The sequence below is a fragment of the Eretmochelys imbricata genome, chromosome 3 (assembly GCF_965152235.1).
Source record: "Eretmochelys imbricata isolate rEreImb1 chromosome 3, rEreImb1.hap1, whole genome shotgun sequence".
In the NCBI taxonomy this organism is placed as follows: Eukaryota; Metazoa; Chordata; order Testudines; family Cheloniidae; genus Eretmochelys; species Eretmochelys imbricata.
The window spans coordinates 154,495,380-154,514,253 of record NC_135574.1 but is presented as its reverse complement, the minus strand read 5'-3'; the positions used below and the strand labels follow the sequence as shown (position 1 = coordinate 154,514,253).

The following is an 18,874-nucleotide window of genomic DNA, read 5'->3' as shown; positions in this document are numbered from 1 at the left end:
GTGTCATGATTTGGGAAATATTTCTGCACATCTTATGAATTCTAGTTCACAGAGAAATTATGATATTTCTGTATCAATGCAATTTATAAAATATTTCTATGGAGAGTAAATCTTGTCATCTGGAGTAGCTATCTCCCCTAAAGGGATTAGCAAAAACCTTCAATTATATGCTGTTTTAAGAAGCTTTTAAGTATCATACCTAAACTATTTGGAAGAGATTCCATACCTGTAAATCAAGGTTCTTTGACAATGCATTCAACAACCTGAACCAATGGTTTTCCTTCTGTTGTTCAAACTTGCTAGGCAGAGTCATAAGCGACCAGCTTCCAAATTTATCACTCTGCCCAGATGCACTCCCTCTACAGCAGAGGTGGGTAAAGTACAGCCCATGGGCCACATCTGGCCTGCGGGACAGCCCTGCCTGGCCCTTGAGCCCCTGACTGGGGAGGCTAGCCCCTGGCCCCTCCCCTGCTGTTCCCCCCTCCCTCGCAGCCTCAGCTCACTGCGCCGCCAGCACTCTGGGTGGCGTGGCTGGCTCCATACAGACCGCACACCTGCAAGCTCCTGCCACTCTCAGCAGCATGGTATGGGGGTGGGGGTTGGATAAGGGGCAGGGGATCCCAATAGTCAGGGGACACTTGGTCAGGGGATGGGGAATAGGGGGGTTAGATAGAGGGTGGAGTCCTGGGGGGCCTGTCAGGGGGCGAGGGGTATGGATAGGGGTCAGGGCAGTCAGGGGACATAGGAGATGGATGGAGGTGGAGTCCGGGGGGGTGGGGTCCCTGGAAGGTGGCGGTCAGGGGACAAGGAGCAGTGGGGGTTGGATGGGTCAGGGGTTCTGAGGGGCAGTCAGGGGGTGGGGACCAGACTGTTTGGGAAGGCACAGCCTTCCCTACCTGGCCCTCCATATAGTTTTGCAACCCCGATGTGGCCCTCAGGCCAAAAAGTTTGTCCACCCCTGCTCTACAGGCTTGCTTCTACTCTTTCATTTGGATTCACTGTTGGCATACACACTTATGAAAAATTAGACGATCCCAGAGAGTAGCTTTTTAAAAAGCTAGTAATTCTCAGGATCAAAATAAAATGCTGGGAGAACCTGAAGATTTCACTGAAAAAAAATCTGTATTATAGGTAGTGAAATCTGCTTCTACTCATTTAACAACCTGGACCAATGCCAAGTAGCAGTGTGCAAGGGCTCCCCAACTCGGGAGAGAGAGCCCAGTATTTCAGCATATAAAGCTGCTGAGTTGTCTTACCCTAGCAAGACTCAGCCACTCTACTACTAAAGCAATGGACGCTTCATGAGCTAAAAAAGGAAAAAGGGCTTTAATTGAAAGTTATGCAAGTCTTTAGCAGATTCCACTTTGGGCTGACAGAAGCTGAACACCTGTGGTTGATAAAGGAACACATACTCACACTCTACCTTGGAAGACATATGCCTATTCCGTGTGCGATAAGCACTGACATCTGTAAGAGAGTAACACCTTCTCTTTGCTAAGGCAAAAAACTTGTTTTCAGGCAAGCGGTACTGAACAGGTACTGTTCACACCCAAACACTGAACCCACACACTAGAAACAAACCGCTCATTACATTTTATAAATCCTTCACCATTACCCATACAGATGCTCTCATATCCCACCTCATTGCTAACAATCAGCACCACAAGATGACCCCTGTGCACTGCTATGGACAACCTACACAACTTAGCACTGAAATTATGCATACTGGATCCCTCAAGGTACACATGCATCTCTTTCATTTGATCTTTTTCACATACGTGCGGGGGGGGGGGGGGGAGAGGGGGAATTCAGATCTCATATCATAATCATCCCTCTACCAAGCTGTTCCAACTAATGCCCCCACCATTCCGCACAGCTATAGCAAACACTGAATGCAGCTGGAGTGCATGCAGGTAATTCCCAATGGCTACTGTGAGGTTGAGGGGGCCTTTATCCATCTAGCTAGGATGATCTGGAAATGAACTTTTGAGAACCTTTTAGGCCATAACTACAGAATTCTCTTCTTGTTTTTTGTTGAAAAGCTATGCACGCGGCCTTAACGGCAATCAGAGAAAGTATGCTTCTGGTGGCTTTTTATTGGGAGATTGACAGGAGAATGTGAAGATAAGAAGGGACTGAGCCAGATGAAGTGGAGAAAATTAATATATAGCTATTATGGACAGGACCCACTGCAGACTGAAGCACTTTCCTCTCATTCCCTCTAACAAAGGAGCCTCTAGAGCAAGATAGGTACTGGCTCAGCAGCCCTTTGAGATCTGTGGATCCTATTAGCTTAAAAGTTAATATGGGGCATCTGGAATATTGAAACCTGAATGAAATCCTTCAGGGGACCTTCAAGAGGACACTCCATTCCTAGCAGATTTCGGTAAGGTGCTGTCAGGCTTTCGGGGCTAGTCTCGAGGAAGCAACATCTGGAAATCAGCCAGGACTTTCAAGGTTTGGTCCACACTTTTTCTGAAGAGGTGATGCCCCTACCAGGATAGGGTCATAAGTCACGTTCCTCTGGCTAAGGCCATGGGTAACAGTCAGTGTTGCCTTGTCATTACCAGGACACGTATCCCAAGTTGGTTCGCAAGGAGAAAGAGGTCTAATTTAACTTTCTAGGCAGGCAAAAAATGAGCTTCTAAGAGTCTTATACGACAACAGATAATCAGCAGTGAGGAACACACAGAAACACTAAGATTTATTAGAGCCAACTACAAGGCCATACATCTAGGAACAAGGAATTCACGTTATACCTACAGAATGGAGAACTGTATTCAGGAAGGCAGTGAATCTGAAGAAGATTATGGGGACTCAAAAGACAGGCACAAGACCACATGATCTCCCAGTATGATGCTATGGCAAGGGCTAATGTGATCCTTGGATGTATTATCAGTACTGAGTAGAAACAGTGAGGTGATTTCACCTCCACATGGCACTGAGGAGACATCCTGGATTACTGTGTACAGTTCTGGTATCCACTTTAAAAAAAAAAGATGTTTAACTGGATGGGGTACAGAGAAGCACCACAACAAAATTATTAGAAGACTGGGAAAATGGCCTTACAGTGAGCCTTAAGGCGCTCAAGTCTATTAAACTTATCAAAAAGATCAAGAGGTGACTTGTTTATGGTATTAAGTACCTTTATGGGGGAAAAAAACACCAGTTACTATTTTAAAGAATCCTTATTGAGGTTACAGGGACAAGCCATCCCAACGTATAGAAAGAATAGTAAATATGGTAGGCGATCAGCTTGGCTTAACAGTGAAATCCTTGCTGATCTTAAACACAAAAAAGAAGCTTACAAGAAGTGGAAGATTGGACAAATGACCAGGGATGAGTATAAAAATATTGCTCGGGCTTGCAGGAGTGAAATCAGGAAGGCCAAATCACACCTGGAGTTGCAGCTAGCAAGAGATGTTAAGAGTAACAAGAAGGGTTTCTTCAGGTATGTTAGCAACAAGAAGAAAGTCAAGGAAAGTGTGGGCCCCTTACTGAATGGGGGAGGCAACCTAGTGACAGAGGATGTGGAAAAAGCTAACGTACTCAATGCTTTTTTTGCCTCTGTCTTCACGAACAAGGTCAGCTCCCAGACTGCTACACTGGGCAGCACAGCATGTGGAGGAGGTGACCAGCCCTCTGTGGAGAAAGAAGTGGTTCAGGACTATTTAGAAAAGCTGGACGTGCACAAGTCCATGGGGCCAGATGCGTTGCATCCGAGAGTGCTAAAGGAGTTGGTGGATGTGGTTGCAGAGCCATTGGCCATTATCTTTGAAAACTCATGGCGATCGGGGGAAGTCCCGGACGACTGGAAAAAGGCTAATGTAGTGCCCATCTTTAAAAAAGGGAAGGAGGAGGATCCTGGGAACTACAGGCCAGTCAGCCTCACCTCAGTCCCTGGAAAAATCATGGAGCAGGTCCTCAAGGAATCAATTCTGAAGCACTTAGAGGAGAGGAGTAGCTCACGAAAGCTCATGCTCAAATAAATTGGTTAGTCTCTAAGGTGCCACAAGTACTCCTTTTCTTTTTGCGAATACAGACTAACACGGCTGTTACTCTGAAACCTGATCAGGAACAGTCAGCATGGATTCACCAAGGGCAAGTCATGCTTGACTCATCTAATTGCCTTCTATGACGAGATAACTGGCTCTGTGGATGAAGGGAAAGCAGTGGACGTGTTGTTCCTTGACTTTAGCAAAGCTTTTGACACTGTTTCCCACAGCATTCTTGCCAGCAAGTTAAAGAAGTATGGGCTGGATGAATGGACTATAAGGTGGATAGAAAGCTGGTTAGATTGTTGGGCTCAACAGGTAGTGATCAATGGCTCCATGTCTAGTTGGCAACCGGTTTCAAGTGGAGCATGCCAAGGGTCGGTCCTGGGGCCAGTTTTGTTCAATATCTTCATAAATGATCTGGAGGACGGTGTTGATTGCACCCTCAGCAAGTTTGCAGATGTGACACTAAACTGGGAGGAGAGGTAGATACGCTGGAGGGTAGGGATAGGATACAGAGGGCCCTAGACAAATTGGAGGATTGGGCTAAAAGAAATCTGATGAGGTTCAACAAGGACAAGTGCAGAGTCCTGCACTTAGGACGGAAGAATCCAGTGCACCGCTATAGACTAGGGACCGAATGGCTCGGCAGCAGTTCTGCAGAAAAGGACACAGGGGTTACAGTGGACGAGAAGCTGGATATGAGTCAACAGTGTGCCCTTGTTGCTAAGAAGACCAATGGCATTTTGGGATGTATAAGTAGGGGCATTGCCAGCAGATCGAGGGACGTGATCGTTCCCCTCTATTCAACACTGGTGAGGCCTCATCCGGAGTACCGTGTCCAGTTTTGGGCCCCACACTAGAAAGATGTGGAAAAATTGGAAAACGTCCAGCAGAGGGCAACAAAAATGATTAGGGGACTGGAACACGAGTTATGAGGAGAGGCTGAGGGAACTGGGATTGTTTAGTCTGCAGAAGAGAAGAATGAGGGGGGATTTGATAGCTGCTTTCAACTGTTTAAAGGGGGTTTCAAAGAGGATGGCTCTAGACTGTTCTCAGTGGTAGCTGATGACAGGACAAGGAGTAATGGTCTCAAGTTGCAGTGGGGGAGGTTTAGGTTGGATATTAGGAAAAAAATTTTCACTAGGAGGGTGGAGAAACACTGGAATGCGGTACCTAGGGAGCTGGTGGAATCTCCTTCCTTAGAAGTTTTTAAGGTCAGGTTTGACAAAGCCCTGGCTGGGATGATTTAATTGGGGATCAGTCCTGCTTTGAGCAGGGGGTTGGACTAGATGACCTCCTGTGGTCCCTTCCAACCCTGATATTCTATGATTCTATACTACTGGGATCTTTGAGCTAACAGAAAAAGGCATAAGAGGAACCAATGTCTGGAAGCTGAAGTCAGACAAAATCAAGTTAAAAATTTTGTCTCGTTTCTAACAATGAGGGTGACTAGCCATTGAAACAAACTACCGAGTGGTGGAATCCCCATTGAGTCTTTAAGCATCTTTTAGAAAGGAATACCTTAGTCAAACAAGTTATCAGGCTGTATACTGGGTCAAGTACTGTAGTCTGTGTTATAAAGGTAAGACAGATGATTTAATAGTCCCTTCTGGACTTATAGATGTCCTAATTCATGATATTTCCTCAAGATGGAGTCCAGATTCTGTCTTCCATATCCATGATAGGGGTAAGTTAAAAGGCTAATGGGATGGAAGACTCTCCACAGACTCTGTGACCACTTGGCCAATCTTTGTGAGGACCATCACTTTTCTGCAGTACCAGTGGGAGACTGTGGAAATGTACAGCCTGGAGTTGTGGAGAACAGACAATTCTGGATTTCTCCAAGTATATCTTGGCCAACTTCTTGGAGAAGGGAAATGTTTGCAGGACTTGTCTATATGGGGGATTTGTCCCTATACTTAGTATAAACTCCAAGTGTAGAGACAAATAGCACTATTTACCTCAGTTTCAAGTAGAAGCAAAACTGCAACTTATGAGTGCTGCTTGCCTGTCTATACCAGATATTTACACTAGTGCAGTTACCCTGCTGGCTGAAATCCCCAATGGAGACAAAGCCACATCCTTTCAAACCCCTTGGAATCTTTGTCCTGACAATCCCCTTCAAGGGCAAATCATACTAAGGCATTGGACTCTACTAATTTGCTTATTAATCAGGTCATCAGAATTAAAAAAAAAAATCCACGTTCTTTTCCTTATCAAATGCCTTTGGCTTTCTCTTAGGGGCAGACCCTGGACCTTTCAGAGTTTTTGCCTTTTCAACCCTGATTTACATTTACTGTCTGGTTCTGGAAAGAATAATCACAGGACGAAGGAGGGGAGCAGCAGAGGGAAGGTAAAGCATATGGAGCTGATCCACTAAGGACAGTAGTTAGAGTGAACTCCCACAGAAAGCATTCCTTACTACCCTTTTGGCATATTTTTGAGTTAGGGCCCTGTCATAAATATAAAGGGAAGGGTAAATCCCTTTAAAATCCCTCCTGGCCAGAGGAAAAATCCTCTCACCTGTAAAGGGTTAAGAAGCTAAAAGTAACCTCGCTGGCACCTGACCAAAATGACCAATGAGGAGACAAGATACTTACTTTCAAAAGCTGGGAGGAGGGAGAAAAACAAAGGGTCTGCATCTGGCTGTGTGATGCTTTTGCTGGGGACAGAACAGGAATGGAGTCTTAGAACTTAGTAAGTAATCTAGCTAGGTATGTGTTAGATTATGATTTCTTTAAATGGCTGAGAAAATAGCTGTGCTGAATAGAATGAATATTCCTGTCTGTGTGTCTTTTTTGTAACTTAAGGTTTTGCCTAGAGGGATTCTCTATGTTTTGAATCTAATTACCCTGTAAGATATTTACCATCCTGATTTTACAGAGGTGATTCTTTTTTACTTCTATTAAAAGTCTTCTTGTAAGGAAACTGAATGCTTTTTCATTGTTCTAAGATCCAAGGGTTTCGGTCTGTGGTCACCTATGCAAATTGGTGAGGATTTTTACCAAACCTTCCCCAGGAAGTGGGGTGCAAGGGTTGGGAGGATTTTGGGGGGAAAGATGTTTCCAAACAACGGTTTCTCAGGAACCCAGATAAAATTTGGTGGTGGCAGTGGAAGTCCAAGGGCAAAGGGTAAAATAGTTTGTACCTTGGGAAAGTTTTAACCTAAGCTGGTAAAAGTAAGCTTAGGAGGTTTTCAGGCAGGTCCCCACATCTGTACCCTAGAGTTCAGAGTGGGGAAGGAACCTTGACATGGTGGCAGAGCGGTGGGATTAACTTGAAATCATTGAGATCAATCTGAGATTTTTTGATCCAGAAAAACAGATTTTAAAAGGAAATTTTTAAAATCCTTTGTGCTGCTAGAAAGCAGGTCTCCAACTGGCAATAGTTGGAAGTTTTTTTTATTTTGCTTTGCTTTGGGGCCAGAGCAGAGACAAAAGGGAATTGTCTTTGGGAGCTGCAGTTTCTCTTCCTAAAGGCAGAGTAGTTAACCTCCTGCAGGGAAATTCACAAGTCTTCACAGACTGAAGAGCAACTAGAGGAGATTTCTACCTAGCTGCATGAAGACAAAAAAGTGTTAGTTTTTGGGTTTTTTAGGATTTTGATTTTTTTTTTTTTTTTTTTTTGAAGATGACGACTTTTAATAGAAGTAAAAAAGAATCACCTGTAAAATCAGGATGGTAAATACCTTACAGGGTTATTAGATTCAAAACAGAGAATCCCTCTAGGCAAAACCTTAAGTTACAAAAAAAAGACACAGACAGGAATATTCATTCTATTCAGCACAGCTATTTTCTCAGCCATTTAAAGAAATCATAATCTAACACATACCTAGCTAGATTACTTACTAAATTCTAAGACTCCATTCCTGTTCTGTCCCCAGCAAAAGCATCACACAGACAGACGCAGACCCTTTGTTTTTCTCCCTCCTCCCAGCTTTTGAAAGTAAGTATCTTGTCTCCTCATTGGTCATTTTGGTCAGGTGTCAGCGAGGTTACCTTTAGCTTCTTAACCCTTTACAGGTGAGAGGATTTTTCCTCTGGCCAGGAGGGATTTTAAAGGGGTTTACCCTTCCCTTTATATTTATGACAGACCCATATTTTTGAGTTAGGGTCTATAAGTAATATCCCCCTACTGCTCTTGTGAGGGGAAACAAAAGTTATGGAGGTTGCCAGAGTCTTCAGCTTCTGCAAAGAGAAATTAATCCTTATTAGAAGAGGGCTGGAGCACCAACAGCTGTGATGTGCCATGGCTGCAGTCCAGCAGCATTTTATTATTCTGCACCATCGGGGGAAGAAGGGTAGAGACTTGAAGTAAGCAAAGGCATTAAAAGCCAGGTGGGAGTAGAGCGACGGCTCTTTTGAGATGCTACTGACCCAAGAAGGGGGGGGAAGTGCTTAAGAAACAGGATTGGACAACTGCTCAGCAGCTCTTGCAAAAGGCTGCGGGTCCCATGCCCCACATTGGATTGGGAAAATGGAAGTCTGAGCTCCAATTTAGGCAGCCTCCAGTTGTTGGACAAAACAGGGGCTACGCTCACTCCCTGAATCTTGAGGCAAAACTGAGCCAAAGCCTCCTACTTTGTTATCACTGCCTTGCTGTAAGAAGCATTCCTGTTCACCAAGAAAGCAGAAGGAAATTTAGAGCCTGGGCCTGCTCCAGTCAGTCTTGAGGGAGGTACAGGAGGCATAACTGCAGCACCATGACGCCCATAGCTGGAGCAGTTTGGGCACAAAACACTACAGGCGTGGCTGTGCTCATTTGGATGGCTGATCATTCTACAAGGAGGTAAATATGTTACATTCTGCCTAGGATCCAGTGAGAAAAAGTGAAGAAAGCAAAGAAGCTAGCTGTGGAGGGAATGGATATAAGCAGGGAGAAAAAGCCTTGTAAGCCATTGAATGTTCACATAGGTGAGAAAAATACACTGGTCCATACGACTGGACACAGGAGCAGGGGGGGAAAACAAAAAACTGTACAAACTTGTCAAATACAGAGGCAAACAAGTTGCTTATCCCACAATTGGACTATTTATTATGCAATTCTTTGGGGGTGGGAGGAGGGAATCAGCATGTAAGTATTCTTTAAAGCTGACCTCACATTAAATTTCAGACTGATTCTGAAGAAGAAACGTGCAATTTTTGGTCTGTCTTTTCTGTTATTTTGCACAAGGACTTAGGCATATTGGAAGATAAATGCAAAGATCCTGTTCCTGAGCACAACAATAAGGGAGAACACAGAGTGAGGATGATAAGATCCAAACAGGAATAAGCCACAGTTATCTTAATGGTGCCATTAAAGTTACTCTCAATAATAATTTAATTGCTATTGTATGAAACATAGGACAATGTTTTAGTCTGATCCTGGGCTGGAAATTTATGCTAATTATGCAATGGATAGGAAAAATATAACTACATTCACCGTCAGATTGAAGTAATTATCTTACCTCCATGACAGCAGAAGATCTTCTCATCCACAATGGCTGCAATAGGCAGACAGTTAAAGCAGTCTGTGAATGTCTTCCAAAGTTTAATATTAAATCGCCGTTTGCCTGCAGGAACAGAATAGTCTATTAGGAAAGGAATTATACAGCCAACCTACAATGTGTATTATACCCTGCACAAAGATGTAGGTAAAGTCTGAAAGCTGAACTATTCAAGTTTCACAAAACCTGTGAAGATGATCACCTGTTAAGGCATTTCACAGTAAGTTTACTTCAAGTAAAAACACACATGTAAAACTAAGTATTAAGAGACATAAGGTATGTTTCAAAATAATTTATGGAAAGCTTTTCCTACAGACTGCTTTGATAAATTCTTGCAAGGAAAAACAGTCATTATTTGGTTAAAAATAATCTACTTTCTCCTCCTACAATATATTGTTAAATAGAAGCAACTTTTGAGAACTAGAAGGTTTTCTTACATTCATCATAGAATCCATAGATACGATTAATGCTAGCACACTCATGGTTTCCTCTTAGGAGAAAGAAGTTTTCTGGATACTTGATTTTGTATGCCAGTAATAAGCAGATGGTTTCCAGAGACTGCTTGCCTCTGTCTACGTAATCTCCCAGGAAAAGATAGTTGGCTTCTGGTGGGAATCCTCCATACTCAAACAATCGAAGTAAATCTGTATATTGCCCATGAATGTCACCTGAGTAAGGTAAATTCAAAGAAATAAAGATTAGTACAATATTATAAATATCTTACTGAAACCAAGACATTGAATTAGTACTCATTTTAGAGGGTCAGTTAAGAATTGAGAGGCAGTTGACGGACTGATATTCTGGCAAGATCTTTCAGATGGTCTGTTGAGAAAGGATAAAGAAAGCCAAAATGGAAGCACTCAATCTATGGAAATTGCCCACAAGATTTACAGAGAATTGCAGCGTCAGTTCTGGAAACATTCTGAAGGGTACAGAATCTTCCTTTCAATTTACCTAAGTAGTCCCCAGAAAAGATGGGAAATTCTAGTTTATTTGTACAAATTTAAAAACTTAAATTCAGAAGAAAGCTGGCTTGATGCAACTAATACACAGTAGAAGGTGGCAAGTCTAACTATTTTTAAAAAGCAAACCAACTTGTAGGTTTGTATGCCAACTACCACACACTCTGCTCTCCTCCCAAAAGCAATCAGTAAAGAAACTGGACAAATCAATAGAGGCAGGTGCTGCATTAAGCTATTCTAAATTTGTTTTATACCCTACAAAGTCATAACAGTTGACCTGCTGGTCACCCCGGCAATATTACAGCTATTATACAATGTCATTGGACAAGGTAGCTTGGCTAAGTGCCTTCTTTCATGGAATTGTGTGCGCGCGTGTAATTTGCTATACCACATGGTGCAGAACTCTTGAAAATCATATCCTATACAAAAGATATCCAGCAAACTTGCAAGTAGTTAATTAAAAACTGCTACAATAAGTATTATTTGACAAATTATTCAGCCAGATTCACATACCACTTACCATATAGTCCACAACGGGCCACTTCCAAAAAAAATAGGCGGGCTGCATGGTGCAACAGTTCTCTGGTTACTAGTTGGCACAGAATACTATATCACACAGAGGCAGGCTAACTATAACTGTGTAGATGGGTGTGATGGAAGAAGAATAGAAACTTAAACACTAAAGAATTCTCTAAAATAACTTGTGTATAGGAAGGCAGTGTGGCTTACAAGATAGATCACTGGACCGTGGTTCTATTCCTGGCTTTGCCACTGGTCTACTGGGTGACCTTGGGTAAGTCTCTTCATCTTGCTATGCTTCAGTTTCCCATCTGTAAAATGGGAATATGATACTCCCATTGTAAAGTCCTTTGAGACCTACTGTTAAAATAGCTATGTACCCTTGCTATTTGCAGCATTCATCACATAAGCATACTACGGACTGATTTAAAGAGTGTTAGTTTACACTTCTTGATCCATTTATGTTTTAACTGATTTGTAGAACACTTCGATGTGATCTAGTTTGACTGCTGGCAAAATGGTGAAGTACCTCCTACAGAGGTCAAGCGAAGATGCTTCTTGCTAACTGCAATCCAGTCTCAGTTTCCAGAGGCTTTTTGAACAAACAAGCCCAAGCTCCTCTCCATACTCTACATGCTTAGGTCCATGTCTTTTTGCCTTCTCTGTTTTAAGTTATAGAATCATAGAATATCAGGGTTGGAAGGGACCTCAGGAGGTCATCTAGTCCAACCCCCTGCTCAAAGCAGGACCAATCCCCAATTTTTGCCCCCGATTCCTAAATGGCCCCCTCAAGGATTGAACTCACAACCCTGGATTTAGCAGGCCAATGCTCAAACCACTGAGCTATCCCTCCCCCAAAAAGTGCAGAAGCTAACAGGACTTCAGAACCACACCGATCTCTTTAGAATCTTCCTTTTTCATGCATCAGAACACTAATTGCAACAGAGAAGGTGGATAATGTAAGAGGTAGAGAATATAATATTTTATGGAGTGATCCACAACATGATCAGATAGGTATGGGAATCATGATGGGATATCTCACTGCTGCAGTGAGAGAGCTGGGGGGAGTCCTCTCTTCCCGCCACAACCTAGGGCCTGCCTGCACCCCAAACCCCTTATCCCCACCACAGAGACTGCACCCCAATGCCCTATCCCAGCCCTGAGCCCCCTCCCACACCCAAACTCCCTCCCACAGCCCACCCACCCCCTCCCGATCCAAACTCTCTACCCCTGCCCAGAGCTCTCTCCTGTACCCTGAACCCCTCATATCTGGCTCCACCCCGGAACCTGCATCCCCACCCTGAGCCGCCTCTCATACTCCAAACCCCTTGGGTCCACCCCCACACACCCAAGAGCCACCTCCTGCACCCCAAAACCTTCATTCCTGTTCCCCTAGCCCCGAGCCCCCTCGTACACTCCAAACCCCTCTGACCTACCCCCACCACACATCACCTCCATAGTGATGCACATAATAAAATTCATTCTGCACATGGATATTAAAAAAGGGAACATTGTCCCAGAATTATAATTTTTCTTTAAAGGGACATTAAACCTTATGCTTCAGGGTTTAAGCCAGTCTCTAACAACAACAGATAAGGATGAGACCTAATGCAGGAGGCAGATTATCCCACACCTTCAGAGATTTTTGTGAAATGTAGAATCTGGTACTGGTCATTGTCAGACAGGCTAGATGGACCTCAAATGAGTTCCAGTCTGGCTATTCCTCTTAAAGTGTTCAAGAAGCACTACAAGAAAGATAGTCATTTATATTTTTTATTTCATGCCATGTCCCTGGTCCACTGAAGAAAAAAAATGTAATAGAATACAAGCTTATTAGCTTGGTGTATGGCAGTGGTTTTCAACCTTTTTTCATTTGCGGATACCTAAAAAAATTCAAATGGAGGAAATCTTAGTCTGTGGACCCTGCGGAGTCCGTGGACCACTGGTTTAAAACAACTAGCGTATGGAGTTAAAGCTATTGCTGTACACAATTCACTAGGTTAAACAGTTATGCTGTTTATTCCAGAGAAAGTAACGTAGCTTGTATGAAGAGGGGCTCAGAAGCCAATTTCGTGTTTGAGGACACTTGCTATCCTGGATCTGTCATAATACTAGACAAACTCTATTATTTGACTTTGTGTCTAGTTTAGTTACTGATTCCTTTAAAGAGAAAGATGGTTAAGCCCAAGTAAGCAAATTCCTACAGTGCATACTGATACAGTTAGTCTTTCCCTTAGATATACAAGGCAATGGTCACAGAAGAAGAGAGGGATTTTGTTTGTTTAAGTTTTCCTTTACAGCCTGGTACCTTGTAGACAAATACCTAGATGCATATTGAACTAGAACTACCATCTGACAAAGATCACAAAGATGCTGCAAAGATGACAACGTTTGTAGGCCACTAGGGCATAAACTGGAGCAGAACGCTCCTTAAGACCAATATTTAGGGCAGAGTAGTATTAGGTGAATGGGTATACATATTCTATCCATACTTTCAATAAGCCTAATTTAACAACGTAACTAAGGATATGGAACTTAACTGTCAGTCACCAACTAAGCATATTACATGGATAATCAATAAAATATTTGCATAACGTTTCATTATATTTTGTTTGGAATTAGACCCAGTGGTGAGCTGGAGCCGGTTCGCACTGGTTTGTGTGAACCGGTTGTTAAATTTTGAAGCCGGTTTAGAACCGGTTGTTAAAGGTGTGGGCAAATTCCGGCCCACGGGACCATCCTGTCCAGCCCACCTGAGCTCTCGGCTGGCGAGGCTCCCCTGAGAATCCCTTTTTAATTTTTACTCCGCTGGCGGCGCTCTGGGTCTTCGGCAACACTTCAGCGGCGGGTCCTTCACTCGCTCTGGGTCTTCAGCAGCATGTCCTTCAGTGCCACTGAAGACCCAGAGTGACTGAAGGAACCGGTTCTTCAGCTGTTGGCAGCTCATCACTGATTAGACCCACAGTCAAGTGTTGAAAGAGGCTAACTGGACAATATTTTGCAGAAACCATTTTGTAAGTAGGCCATGACTCCACATTTAGTAATCTGTTCAAGATGCTTGATAGATACAAGTTTTGAGCTAAACTGCAAGTCAGATCTGAAGCCTGCCAGAACAAGAACTACATTGTTTTTAAAGAGAAAACTGGCATAAAATGAAAGTGTGTTATATGAAAGGTATTGGCTTATGTAACCCACATAAATCCCAAACGTATGAGTTAATTTAGCTCTACATTTTAATCTGATTTGACAGTATAAAATCTCATCCCATAGTAGCTCCTTTGATTTGTCTTGAGATAAAATTAAATTACTAGGCCAGATCATTAGTGTAGCTGCACATTGTTTTATTTAAGACTAGTTTAAAAATTATTTCTACCTGTACAAGAGCTTCTCTTAGTCCCCATACATAGGGCTCAAGCTCCCTAAACATCAGAAACATCCTAATGCTTATTTCATGTTCTCCTGCAAGTTACTACTAAAGTTTAGCTTCAGATTTGTTGCCTCATCATTTTCTACATAGAACATCCTCTGATGAATCAGATCCAAAATTTAGTTTAAAGGGGCATGGGTGCAGATTTGCCTAGCATAATGTGTCTTCTGTTTCAATTAAAATCAGTTTGGATTTAAAATATTCCCGTACATAATTTCATTAGTTTCACATTGGCTTTTTTTTAAACTCAGTTTATTGTTCATACCAAGTGAAGTACAGGGTTTAACAGCAAAACTAGATTAAGCTTCAGTTTTAAGATCTGTATAACAGGAAATGCTTTGAAAAAACCTAGCCATTTAAGAAGAGTTTGCCATTAATATTAGGATATTGGTAATTAGAGAAACCCCTGTAATCATATAGCACAAATTACGAAAGTTGATGGTTTCTGCATGACTGGTCTAATCTAAGGGATGGGATGGCCCATGAAAGTCTTTGGGCACACACATGAGCAAGTTTGAACCATGACACTTCAGTATTGAATACCTAATTCAAGAAATTCAGGATTTGAACAATACTATGATGCTGCCTTTTCATTACATGCAATGCTTCCGTCCTATGTAAAAGGCTGACAAAAACTGTGGAGTGTTTACTAACCAGCATTGGGAACGATATTGTGCTTGTACAACAATTACTGCAAGACTCCCATTTAAAAAAATAATTACTGAAGTATTGTTTTTGAAAATATCCAGCATTAATTTTATAAAGAGTTAAATAAGGAATTACGTGGATTCTAGGTTTACCAACATTTATCTGAAAGGACCTGTCAAAGTCTTCTACAAAGCTTGAAGAGTTCATTACGTAGAACAAAATCAAACTGGTTTAAAAACACACATCCAGTGTAATTACATAAGACAGGGAATTTTAAAATTTCATTTAAATTGCTTGAAGTGAATGGGAATCCATTCTGAGAATACAACTGAATTAATTAAATGTGGCAATGAATGTTGGTTAAAAGACTTTGCATTTTGCATATATTTTGAAACGAACATGTTCTAGTATTATGATATAAGTGTTTATTCTGTGTTTTAATGTGACTCACAATTTACAGAAGTACCCTTGAAATTAGATCAACACCCCAGCCTAGTGGCTCTCCTCCTCTAGGTGTGGAGCCACACAATTTTCACTACAGAAGGTTAGATTTAACCACACTCCACCCTAAATGCTGACAGTCTTTCAGAGTAAATGCTCTACCAACTGTCAATAAGCTCTTCAGTATTCAATCAACGTAATTTCTTATCTAGCTAGTGAAGACAGCCGTTTTTGCTATCCATATTACCCAAGGCCATTTGGCATGTCACTCAGACAAAGATGCAAAACCACCACAAAACCATCTTCAATTTATTATGTTTCCACCATCCCCAATAAAATGCCAATTTTGAAGTATACAACTAGAGATATAAGACAAGATATACCTAATTTACATACCACAAATTTTCAGGGGTGCCTCCAGTTCCAGGAGAATAGGCTGGCTAAGAAAGATTTCTCGCGATTTTATGCACAAGCCCCGAACTTCTGCTTCTGTCATCTGCACGATCTTGCCAGGACGACATCCTCGCACTGAAACAAAACAATTTTTGCATGTAAATATCACCAAAACACACTTTTGTTTAGGAGGATTGCACAGTGAACGCCTAGCTGCCATATGACTGGCCTTTTATCCACACATTTATACTACTTTCATCACTACAGTGTATTACAGGAATAAAATGTATTATATGTTTAGACTATTGTGGTGGGGGGGGGGACATGAGTATTTAGAGTACACACATCCTTACTGTATCAAGAACTTTAACAATTTAGTTTTCATTTTAACCTTGATCTGAAACAAATTATGTTCTAGCATGGTTTGTGTTAAAGCAACATTAGAAAGATTAATTGGAGGAACTTCTATAAAGAGGCCAAGACTCACCTTTAAAAAAAAAATGTAAGTGTACCACACAAACATGTCTGACTAGTCTCCACTTCCTATTGAAGAGCTGGCTTATTTCCTGCTATTATGAAATAATATCTACTGGGGAGAAGTTTAACACTTAACTTCTTTCCTGTACACATCAGGGCTCCTTGCATCCCGCCATCCTCCTTGGAGTGCCATCCTCCCATTTCTCTCTATCGCACAAGTCCCTGCAACTCCCATGTTCTCTCCCTGATGCCTGGGAACTATTGTGAACCCCATTCTCCCCTCACCATGTGTTGTGCCCACCAACACCCCCCACCCCCCCCAATTCTCAATACCCATGCCAGCAATTGGGTGTGCAGCACCATTGCCCCTTCCCTATATAGTCAGCTCTTGGGAGAATGGGCAGAGGTGAGATAGAACTCCTTATTGCCTTCTGCTATCAACCAGTTCTTTGATCTGCAGACAATTGCAGAGGAGCTTGAAGCTGTGGCTTTACTAAACAGAGAAAAGGCACTCATGTCCCCTACTTCCCCTCTTTTGGGGTTTTGATTTCCCCAGAAATCAATAGGGTTCTATCTACTGATGCCTAGAACATTCCATACATTTTGGGATTGATCACATGCCCAATTAAGAGTTATCATATTAGCCAGAAAAATATCAAGACATTATGGCCTCGCAAGTTCAACCAACTAACCAGACAGGTTACAGAGCGTTCCATATGTAGTTTAGAACAAGGAATATTTCACCCTGTCTTCAAGGGCAGGATCCAGAAACCAGAGGAAACTGATAGCTGTTCTAGTAAGGTAGGGTAAGAGAGTACTCAATGGTAGATCAAAAGTGGATGCAAACAAGGCTAAAGGATATTCCTATAGTTGATGAAGAACATGAAGAATACAAAGATAGGGGCTGAAAGCCCCTTAATATCTGGTGGTCAATACTGATGGGGTTATTTTTAAGTGGAATCAAAGGGGCTGGAAGGGACAAAGTTGAAGGCCTCTTTCTCTAACAGCTCAGGGAGGAAGGTGACAAAAGACTATCACTTGCTGGAAGGGATAGTGGAAGAGCAACACCGGCTTTCTGAGGGTATGTCTTCACTGAAGTTTGCCCAGGGTTAGCCTCTGCCCCAGGTTCAGAGGTGCTTTAAGATGAGGGTATAGATTAGAGCCCACCTCCAGTTTAAACTAGGGCTGGAATGCACCCACTTTGCAGTGAAGCCATAGGCCCAAAAAACAAAAACAAAACACCCCACACAAAACAAAACAAACCCTGAATGCCAAAAGTCCTCCAAAGCCCTGTTTCTGTGATTGTTTCATTTAAATTATGATGGTTAAAAGCAGCATTCTTCTTCTTCTGCATAGTAAAGTTTCAAAGCTGTATTATTTCAATGGTTATAAACTTTAGAAAGAACCACCATGACGTTCTGTTCAGAGTTATGAACAACCTCCATTCCCGAGTTGTTCATAACTGAGGTTCTACTCTAACAGTTTTACTAGCATATGTCTACGTTTCAGAGGTGCCTAACCTACGGCCTGTCAGAGCATTTCATAAGGCCCATGACTTGCTTCAGCACAATACACTAATTAGAGTTTTGTTGTCATGTTATATCATTTTAGTTTACACGTGTATAGATAATACTGCATATAGAAATAACCTAATACATATGAAACAAGATGAATATAAAATATCAATAGTTAACTTTAAATCTTATTAAAATATGTAGAATCTGTCTGGATCGAACAAGGTCATGCTGAGGTTTGTGTGGTCCTCTGTGTAATAAGGTCAGGCATGACTGTCTAGTTAATGGATTCCCAAGTTAAAGTAGCCAGAAATAAGTGTTTGGGAGACAGTCTACATTAACCTTCACAAGTGTTCCCTCCTCAGGAATGGTCTACACTAGAAAATAACGTGCTTTAAAAAAAAAAAGTTAATTTATAGCAAAATGCTAGTGGAAACAAGACACTGGTAGTTTTACTTTGATGTAGCTAGATGAGGTGAATCCTAGACACCCCTTGCCCCCAACATACACACACACACACACACACACTCCAAATATCAGTTTTCACTTCTACTAGTTTCATCAAGGTAAAACTAGTCTGTACCTTGTTTCCACTAGCATTTTACACTTTAGCTAACATTTAGCTAAAAACCATACCTTTGCCCCACTGAAGCTACAGTCTTGGCATTCTTTAATGGGACTTAATTTTCTGATTTGCTGAGAGCCCTTCCCTTACAGGATCACACCTAAAGACTTCAGGCCATAAATGACTCACTGTCCTTTTATGTTACACAGAGCTATATGTATATAAACTTACACATAAGAATACAGATACAGAAGCAAGCTATTAAAGAATACCAATTCACCAAGTCTTATAAGATTAGTTAGGCCAGTGTTAAACCAAGGCTGTTATTCTTCAAGTAAGTACCAAAAGGAATTCATTCTTTTCAAAACAGGTTTTTAGTTTGATTTCAAAAATTTCCTGAAGTATAGTTGGGAGAACAGTATTCCTATGTTGTACATTTAGTGAA

At 41.9% G+C, this 18,874-nt stretch overlaps 1 protein-coding gene across 2 annotated transcripts in view; it reads right to left on the bottom strand.

The window, feature by feature from the left end:
* Positions 1 to 18,874, bottom strand: part of PPP1CB (protein phosphatase 1 catalytic subunit beta) — a 57,290-nt gene that overhangs the window by 19,324 nt on the left and 19,092 nt on the right. For both annotated transcript variants that reach the window (XM_077813635.1, XM_077813634.1), the window contains 3 exons: positions 15,877 to 16,008; positions 9,921 to 10,151; positions 9,445 to 9,549 (listed from right to left, as the gene is read on the bottom strand). In XM_077813635.1, the coding sequence (XP_077669761.1) occupies positions 9,445 to 9,549; positions 9,921 to 10,151; positions 15,877 to 15,976 (436 nt within the window). In that variant the 5' untranslated portion in view covers positions 15,977 to 16,008. The remainder of the gene's footprint in view (positions 1 to 9,444; positions 9,550 to 9,920; positions 10,152 to 15,876; positions 16,009 to 18,874) is intronic.